Raw genomic sequence first — 9910 nt, 5'->3', positions numbered from 1 at the left:
CTGTTGTGGTTTTATATAATGGGTGCAGCTGTAATCGGGTTCCGGTATGGGGAGGGCAATTTGAGTCTTCAGCACACCAGCCTTGTGACGGTCCCTCACCTGTTGCAAAAACAACAGTTGATGGACAGAATGCAGAACAATGTCATACATTCACCCCAGTACAGAGATCTGGGACTAAATCCATCGTTTTTTTGCTCACCATGCCGTTCCAGTTTGAACACAGCCATATGCAAATCAGTCTTGACCCTGTGCCTCATGGGAACAGTCCAGCCCGAACTGCCAAGCCAGGTCCTCCCTGGACTGGAAACAAGCATCCTAGGACCGGTTTCAGGATTTCATCCCTCTTCAGCCAGGATAACTTGATTTCAGTGGCACAGAGAGCACGGGACCCACGGCTGGGCATACCCTTCCACTTGGGGTGACATTGCAAAAACAACAGTTGATGGACAGAATGCAGAACAATGTCATACATTCACCCCAGTACAGAGATCTGGGCCTGAATCCATCTTTTTTTGCTCACCATGCCGTTCCGGTTTGAACCCAGCCATATGCAAATCAGTGTTGACCCTGTGCCTCATGGGAACAGTCCAGCCCGAACTGCCAAGCCAGGTCCTCCCTGGACTGGAAACAAGCATCCTAGGACCGTTTTCGGGGTTTCACACCTCTTCAGCCAGGATAGCTTGATTCCAGTGGCACGGCGAGCACAGGACCCACTGCTGGACATACCCTTCCACTTGGGGTAACATTGCAAAAACAACAGTTGATGGGCAGAATGCAGAACAATGTCAGACATTTTTTTGCTCACCATGCCGTTCCAGTTTGAACCCAGCCATATGCAAATCAGTCTTGACCCTGTGCCTCATGGGAACAGTCCCTCATCTGTGCCATCCTAGCATTGTCAAGAGGTTGAGTCTTCTCTTACATCTTTCCTAAAGCGTGGAATTATCTACCACTAGACATGCGAACAGTACTTAATTTGAGCCGGTGTTTTCCGGTCCTCAGCACTGTCACTTAAATATCAACACGAGAATTAGTGACAGTCTACCACATGGCAGCTCTGTTAGAAGTTCACAACAACAGTTCTTTATTCAATTAATATGCATTAAGAATAACTTGTACCTGCCACCCAAGCCATAGCTTTGGGGACCTGGAATAGTCTGAATTTCCACACTTAGAGGAATCTGATGCTTGGTAGTTGTATTGGTAGCCATGGCAGGGGCCTTGGGTGGTGCAAGTTGCAGTGGCATCACAAATTAAGCACTGCATATGAATTCTGAAAGAAGCTGAAGACCTGCCTTTATAAAGAATCACATTAGTCCCCAGGCTAGATTTACACGTTGTCTAGCGCCTGGATACCCTCCCGATGAGAATGTATTATACAGGCCTAGATAACATAACATTTTTTAAAAATCCCTTTGCAATCACAAAGTTCATTTTGCACCAATCAGTCCAGCAAACGGCCGACGGGTAGTTTAAATGCAGATATTAAATGTGTTATTGCGGGTTAGATTGACATGGTTTTATTCTCACGGGTTGAAAAAAGCATTGATTGACGTGCGTGCTTTCACAACGCTTCGGGGTGAAGTAAACTGACGACAGGCTGCCCAGCCCGAGCATCGGCGGCACTGCGGGCTGTCGCTGTCCCGACTCCCCGCCTCTTATGCAGGGGGCGGGGGTCCCTACAGCGAGCCACAGCAGCAAGGGAACGCTGCAGCCCAGCAGCGGCAGTGCTGAGTCCAGCTGGCAAGGACGCAAGGTCTGTCCCCGGGAAACCTCTTGTCTGTCTGCCTGAGACATCCATCTCCCCATCAGAGGATTCTGCTTTTTTGTTGTCTTTATATTTCTCAGGAATTCTTTTCACCCACCTTCTTTCCAGGCTCTATTTTTAGCTATTTTACAGGTGCTTGGTTTCGCGTGTTCCTTAGGATTTGCTGGGGGCGGGCACCCCTCGGATGCCCACGCGCCCCGTCTGCCTCCTCGCCCCAGATTACTGCTGCGCGGCGCGCAGGAGACCGGATCATGGAGAGGAGACGGACCGTGGCCAAAGAGGCGGATGAGCTGCCCGTCTACCTGGCGAGGCCGGGCACCGCGGCGCAGACCCCGCGCGTGAAGTACGGGGGCATGTTCGGCATGGTCGAGGGGGCCTACGAGAACAAGACCATTGATTTCGACGCCTACAGCGTGGGGAAGAAGGGCTCTGGCGCAGCCCGGAGCGGCAGCAGGCAGGACCTGGACGGGGAGAACCTCGACGAGACGGTCAGCGACGCCAGCGAGGTGTCCGGGTCGGTGATCGGCTCTCCGGGGGAGAGGGAGGAGAAGACCCCAGGCGTCGAAATCAAGTACCCGTCTGGAAAAGAGCACCTGCAGGGCGAGGACGAGGTGAGGGCGGAGGCACGGGGGAACTGCGGGCATTCACTGAGTTGGGGCAGGGCAGCTGGTGAGGGGCAGGCACTGCCCCGGGTGGCATGATGGCACAGAGAAAGGCACGCAGGGGAGGGGATGTCGGGTAAAGGGGGCTAGTTTTGGGCTGACGGGGCAATGGGGTTTTTCACTGAGATGGGACAGCTCCAAAGCAGGAAGAACAGAGCAGCACTGGGTAGGGTTGGATGGCAAATAGAGGAGCACGTGCAGGGCAGCAGCTGTCGAGATAAGAGGGGCAGGTGTGGGGTGATGGGGCAAATTGTGGCCTAGAAAGGGTGCAAAGGGCCCTCATACAAGCAAGAGCACTCGTCTAATTCCCTGGTTAGTGGTAAAAAACGACTACTAAGTGGGGTGAAGTAGGTCCCTGCCACCCTTGGACCCCGGTGCCACTGCACTCGTTGTAGCATAGATAGCTGCGCCCTGCGTGCACCGCGGGTAAGACTGTTATGGCGGGGAGGAGGCCGGGGCATTGCAAGGCGGTGCTGGTGGAAAGACAGGGCTCAAGTGCCAGGGCAATGTCGAGGCCAGGAGACAGGGCCCTGCTGAGACGCATCCCACAGAACAGAGCAGTCGCACTGCTATATAACCTAAGGGCTAATACGGCGCACAGCAGCGGACACTAGAGGGAATGGCAACTGAGAGGCCTGCAGTACCAGAGGTATAGAAACGGAGCAGGGGTGGGGCAGCTGGCAACGCACGGATTTGGCACTCCGATTAAAACGTCTTCAAGGTAGAGAAGTTTGAAGGCATGTGGAATATGGTCTCTGGCCCGGGGCCCCTGATAGAGACAGCTCTGTTCTGCAGACAGCCATCCTCCAATGACCTTGAATAATTCTTCAACAAATTGTTTTAAATGCCCTTTTCCTTTAATTTATTTTCAAAGTGGGTGATGTGTTGGGGTCTACTGCAGAAATGTGATTAAGTTTCATGTAAAATTTATACAAAATGTTTCTTTTACAGCAAAACAGGACCTCACATGGGACAAATGGGAGGGGGCCGCAGAGATTATTTGCAATATTAGTGAGCTGCTGCTGTGTTACAATATTAAAAACACACATCACTATCCCTGAATACTAGATATAAACACATTTTGAATTTGGACCAATGTGCCTATGCGCTGTCAGTAACCTGGCCAAAGAGGGCATAGAAGAGCTGGAACTGGATCATAAATTCAAATCTGTTACGAACAGGGGCCCCAAGATACGTTTGGGCCAGGGCCCCCAAAATGCTTAAGATGCCTCTGCTTCAAGGTGTCCTACTTTGTTAGGTAACTTGGGTACAAGCCCCTGCAGGAAAGGATCCCACTGGGAGGAGAACCTAGGGAGCTGGGAGAACTGGGAGGAGAGGGTGGATTAGTAGTGCATTGAAAGCCAGTGAGGGAATGGGGGTACAGCAGAACCCTGCAAGAAGGAACTATTCAAAAGAAACACTTCCGGGCCCGTATGTTATGAAGTCATGGGGATACAGCTGTGCAACGCAAGAAAGTATCCATCGGAAAGGCCTCACTTCTGCTTTACCTTGTAGGTTTTGAGGTAACAGCCCCTACAGGGCATTGTGCCATGGGCAAAGGATCAATCAAAAAATCAAAGGAGGGAGTGAAGAGGACAAAGGTAGAATCGTCCTCCTCTTGATACTGTTATCCAACATAGGGATTCTACCATATATGCACCCATGTGTGTGCTGCTATTTTTATTTGTGGGGAGGAGCAAGCAGAGTAGCGCAGTGGCATACGAAACATGAGTGCCCCACCCCGCAAACTACATGCAGGAGGCGGCCCATTTATTTATTTTTAATATTTATAGAGCGCTGCATATACCCATGGGCGTCTTGGCGCTGATAAACCATTTATTTGAGTACGAAATGTGAGCTTATGAACCAGTTAATTAATACGGACTGTGAAGGAGGGGAAGATTATTGAGTGAACAGCCAAGTTTTCAGGAGTTTACGGAACTGAAGGAGCGTGGCACTTTGCCTGATGTTAAGAGGCAGGGTGTTCCAGAGTCTGGGGGCCGCCACCAAAAAGCGTCGGTCACCCCAGGTGACTGTTTTGGTGCGGGGGACGACCAGTTGATTGAGAGTGGCTGATCGTAAAGCTCTGGTGGGTTTGTAGTGTTGTAGTTGATCTTTTAGGAAGTGTGGTCCTTGATTGTTAACTGCTTTGAACACAATGCAGAGGGATTTGAAGTGAATTCTTTTTTGTACAGTGAGCCAGTGAAAATCCTTTATATTTTTGGAAATGGATTCAAACTTTGTCTTGCCGGAGAGCAGACGTGCCGCCGCGTTTTGTACCGTTTGGAGTTTTGTAGTTACTCTAGTTTGAGCATTAAGGAATAGCCCATTACAATAGTCCAAGGATAAGAGGACAAGGGCAGTGACTAGTGTCTTGATGGCAGAGTCAGGGAGGAAAGGGCGTATTTTCCTGATCATTTTTAATTTCAGGTGTGCGGTAGACACAGTTTTGTTGGCGTGGTCCATGAAGATTAGACCGTCATCGAAGATGACTCCGAGGTTCCTAACCTTGGTGGTAGGAGTGGGAGGGGTACCGAAGGTCTCTGGCCACCAACTAGTTGGCCAGGCTGGTAGGAGTGGTCCAAAGATGAGTACCTCGGTTTTTTCCGAATTTAGCTTTAGGCAGTTGGTAGCCATCCATTCTCCTATATCTAGGAGCCCTTTCTTAAATTTTTCGGCTACTTGCTCTCCATCCCCTTTGATTGCCAACACTAGTTGGGTGTCGTCGGCGTAAGAGGTTAGGCTCATCCCATGTGCTTTGATGGTCTTAGCAAGGTCCGACACATAAATGTTAAAAAGTGTCGGACTCAGGGATGAGCCTTGAGGTACTCCACAAGGAGCAGAGAGTTGGGCCGATTGAAAGGGTCCTAGAATGACAGCCTGCGTTCTTTTGGCAAGGAAGGACGCAATTAAGTCTTTGGCAGTGTGGCAGATGCCAAATCCCTGGACACGGTCGACCAAGGTGTTGTGGTCGACCGTGTCGAAAGCCGCCGATAAATCTAGCAGAACCAGGATGGCAGTGCCACCTTGGTCCCTGATTACCCTGATGTCATCGGCGGCTTTAATCAGGGCTGTCTCTGTCCCATGGTGTTTCCTGAACCCAAACTGCGTGTTGTCAAGGAGCTGATGTTTTTCTATAAATTCGGAAATCTGGGTGTTCATGATTTTTTCAATCACCTTCGCCATGAAGGGGAGGCTAGCGATGGGGCGGTAGTTTTTTAGCTCACTTTTATCCAGGGAGGGTTTTTTTAACAAGGGTTTTAATAAGGTGTTTTTGAGGGGATCCGGGTAGTTACCTGACAAGAGAATTGAATTGCAAACCTGCGTGAGTGCCGGTATGATAAAGTCCATTACCGGTCGGAGTATGGAGAGAGGGCAGGGGTCCAGAGGTGATCCTGATTTAATAGTGGATAGTGTGTTTTTTATTTGGTCAGGGGTGACTGGTTGGAAGCTGAGGAACATATTGGCTGGAGAAGAGGTAGTAGATGTGATTGTACTTAGAGGTGATTTGGTGGAAAAAGCCTGGTAGATATCGTCTACTTTGGTGAAAAAAAAGGAGGCAAGAGAATCACACAGAAGTTGTGACGGAGGGGGAGTGAGGTCGGGGGAATTACCTGATAGTGCTTTAGTGATTTGAAATAGTTGTTTGCTAGAATTCTTAGCTTTCTCAATTTGATCACTATAGTATTCTTTTTTTGCTTCCGCTATCATGGCTTTGTAAAGTGCCAGGGCTTCCTTGTAGACTACTTTACTGACTGTGTCATAGTCTTTTCTCCATATTCTTTCCTGGCTACGATTAGTCTGTTTTTGTGCCCTTAGTTTTTCATTGTACCAGGGGGCAGTAGGTTTTGATCTGTTTCTGGAATGTTCTTTGGAAGGGGCTGATTGGTTTGTAGCCTGGCCCAGCCAGTCATAGAGTTGCTGGAGAGCTAGGTTGGGATCTGAGGCGAACGTAGGACGGGTTTGTTCCAGTAAAAGTTGCAGATCATCATGATTTATATTTTTCCAGTCTTTAAAAGATTGTTTGGGCATGGGACGTGGATTGGTACTGCAATGATTATTAATGGCTATGTTTGCAAAAATTGCAAAGTGGTCAGTCCAAGGCATAGGCAAAATGTTGGTAATTTGCAGGCCTTCTAGGTTAGAAAAGATGGGGTCCAGGATGTGGCCCGCTTGGTGTGTAGAGGACGTGACAAGTTGTTTTAGCCCTAAGGTTTCTAGATCAGAGATAAGGGCAGCAGAGTCAGTAAGGTGACCTAGATCTGGACCCACTCCGTTGCGCTCAAGCCATGGACCTGCCAGTGCCAGAGGGGCTCCCACACCGCAGGGGCTGTGGGGTCTTTTGTTATGACTCTGGAGCAACGAGGCTATGAAGGTGGATGTGGAACAGTACTGGTTCCGCTGGAAGGACCTAACATGAAGGAGCGTGTGCAGGTCAGACGAGTGATGAGGTAACTGCTTTGCAGGGGTTGGGGGTTTGGAGTCTAGAACCGACGGGACTACTACTTATAGTTACCAATACGAAGCAAAAAACACTGAAGCACACACTCTCCTGGTTCCGTAGAATGATTGATAAGTCAATATATGTAGTCAATGTAAAGGCGAGTACAAAATTCTCCATTTGTTACAAACTTCCATGCATGGCATGAACAATTTCATCATAAAGGTAGCCAACACGTGTTTCGTCTACAGGACTTTTTCAAGGTTAAAGAAACGTCCAACTACCGCAAGCCGTGGCCCTAGACCAACAGGCATAACTGTCATACTTTGCATGTCCTTTATCACAGTACAGCAGAGGATACAGTGTGCGAACAATCGTAGCACCAGCGAAATTGTAACTACAGCCAGTCCAGTCCATGAAGGCACGCAATAAAAAGAGTTGCTACAAAAGTGAGCCAGCTTGTAAAAAGTAATATGCGCTAGGACCGTGATAAGCCTGCCGACATCCGTAACAGTCCAGAAACGCCAAAACTTTGGTCTTGGTCCACAACTTGTGGAAGTTGGACATTTCTTTAGCCATCAAAAAGTCCTGCAGATGAAACATATTCTGGCTGCTTTTAAAGAATGTGGTAAACTTTCAAGGAACGAGCCAAACTTAGCAGTGGCAGGTTCAAGAATTGTTGCTACTGCAGGAAGTAAAGTGAAGGAGCTGGAGCTAGATGAGGCGATGGGTGTAGGATCTAGCCCAAGGTTGTTTAGTGAAGTTAGTTAATTGGGTATTAACTGCGACAGATAAAAGGGTGATGTTTTGTACTGATCATAAAGGGTCTAAAAAACTAGGCGCACGTTGGTGGAAGAAATAGATGGGAGGGCAATAAGACGAAACCTGACTTACATTGCTGTAGCAGTTAAGAAAAATCTGATGGAAGGAGCATGGAAAGAGAAGTCAGACCAAGTCGATACACATAACATGCATTTGTACAGCACACGCTTATCCAAAAGGGCACATTGGAGCTAAAATTTACCCACATCACTGGTAGTCATTGTTCCAGCCTTGGAAAGAAAAAAGGTTAAGTGGACCCTCCAGCATTTGAACCTACAACCATGAGGTCAAACAAATATCCACGCAGTGGGTGCATAAGTCTATAGAGCCACCAGACCTGGGCCAGAGGAGTAAGGCTGAAGGGGCCTGGTACTCCATGGTACTTTTATAGTGCATTAGGGAGAAAGAGCACTCAGTTGTTCCATAATTCGTAGAAGGAAACTAGCGTATGGGTGAGTGAAGTGGTTTCAGTCAGTTGTAAAATGTTGGTCAGTTCTAAATCCTATTCACTTTTTACAAGAACACAAGATATGTTCGGATTATTGCCTTTATGGGTGCCATTAAGTTAGCCTTTTTAATTATTTTAAAAGATGTTTTTATTGGTTTGAAAGACATTTCATTCACAAATATCTTCGTATTTATACATCGCAACACAGTTACATCAGCAGTATATATATATATATATATATATATATATATATATATATATATATATATATATATATATATCGCAAGCAAATAACTCCATCCACTTCCACCAAAGCATCGGCGGCGAAGAAGGAGAAGCGAACCACTTCTTTGTCAGGCAAGATGTTTTATTTCAACCTTCAGCAGCAGTCAACAGATGACGCGTTTCGGGCTCAGGCGCCCTTGATCACATATATATATATAACAGAATTCATTATTAGATCAGCCACTTATGCCTATACTATCCCCAAGGTTCTCTTACATCTCCATCTCCGTGGTAGGCGAGGTACACAATTCCCCCTGGTGCGTGTTCCATTTGCTAAATTTTTTATCCCATTGCTTAGGACAACCTCTGGACTTGAATATCTCCTTTTCTGCTATCATACATTTGTCTAGTTCTTTTGCCCTACTCTTCGACGATGGCCCCTCTGCCACCCCCCACTTCATTGCAATTGCACGTTTCACCAACGTATATCCCAGGGTAGCCAATTGTTGCTCCACCTCCTTAAGGTCTGTTGCCTCCCATATATTAAGGAGCCCTAATTGTGGTGTTAGTTTAATCTCGTTTCCTAGTGCTCTCTGCATGTGTCTTGTCGCCTTTTTCCATCGAGCTTGTATGTAGGGACATTCCCATATAGTGTGGCAAAAGGTTGCCTCCTGATGACATTGGTGGAGACACAAAGTATCTTTTCTACTCCCCATTTTTGCTAGCGTAACCCCAGTAGGATAGGTTCTATGCAGGATTTTTAATTGGATAAAACAGAACCTAAGAGGGATGACTGCTTCCCATGGGGACATCAGTGCCGTTTGCCTTCTATTTGCCCAATATCGATTTACCACCGTTCTCAGAGGGTTTGAAATGGATCAGGCAAATTATTACATAGTTTCTAATATGTTAATGATACAGCTTTCTCTAACATTAGTTCCGAAAGCAGTCAGTCCTCTACGGGGGATGTCGCCTGTATGTTCTCCCTGCCTAAGAGTGCTGCTTTAACGGCATGATGGACCTGTAGATAGCAGGAGACCTCCCCCTGATCCAGTTCATATTTCTCCCTTAATTCTGCAAATGTTAGTATGATGGACCTGTAGATAGCAGGAGACCTCCCCCATATCCAGTTCATATTTCTCCCTTAATTCTGCAAATGTTAGTATGTTCCCGTTTTCACTAGGTGGCCTATCGTGGAAATCCCAATAGTGTCCCATCTATCAAAGCCAGGTTGGTTACAAAGTAACCAACCTGCCCTCCCCTAAACTGGTGGTAAAGAACTTAGGGGTAAAAATTGACCAGAAACTTAACCTTGAGGAACACGCCACCACAAATGCCAAGACCTGCTTCCACGTACTAGGTTTACTTCGCAGAGTTTTCCCCTTACTCCTGTTATCTACTAGGAAAACTCTGACTCAAGGACTGGTCACTAGCCGTCTGCACTACTGCAATGCTCTGCTGATCGCCACTAAAGAATCCTCCCTTAATAGATTGCAAGTGGTCCAGAACACAGCTGCTCGCCTGGTGACCAATGCTCCCCCAGA

General features: G+C 47.6%; 1 protein-coding gene across 1 annotated transcript in view; it reads left to right on the top strand.

Moving 5' to 3' along the window:
• The first annotated feature begins 1726 nt into the window (after nucleotides 1–1726).
• Nucleotides 1727–9910, top strand: part of CRMP1 (collapsin response mediator protein 1) — a 237900-nt gene continuing 229716 nt past the window's right edge. The window contains exon 1 of the mRNA XM_086964105.1: nucleotides 1727–2379. Within this exon, the coding sequence (XP_086820231.1) occupies nucleotides 2020–2379 (360 nt within the window). The 5' untranslated portion in view covers nucleotides 1727–2019. The remainder of the gene's footprint in view (nucleotides 2380–9910) is intronic.

The sequence above is a fragment of the Lissotriton vulgaris genome, chromosome 3_2 (genome assembly GCF_964263255.1).
Source record: "Lissotriton vulgaris chromosome 3_2, aLisVul1.2, whole genome shotgun sequence".
In the NCBI taxonomy this organism is placed as follows: Eukaryota; Metazoa; Chordata; class Amphibia; order Caudata; family Salamandridae; genus Lissotriton; species Lissotriton vulgaris.
This window is presented reverse-complemented; position numbering and strand designations above follow the sequence as displayed.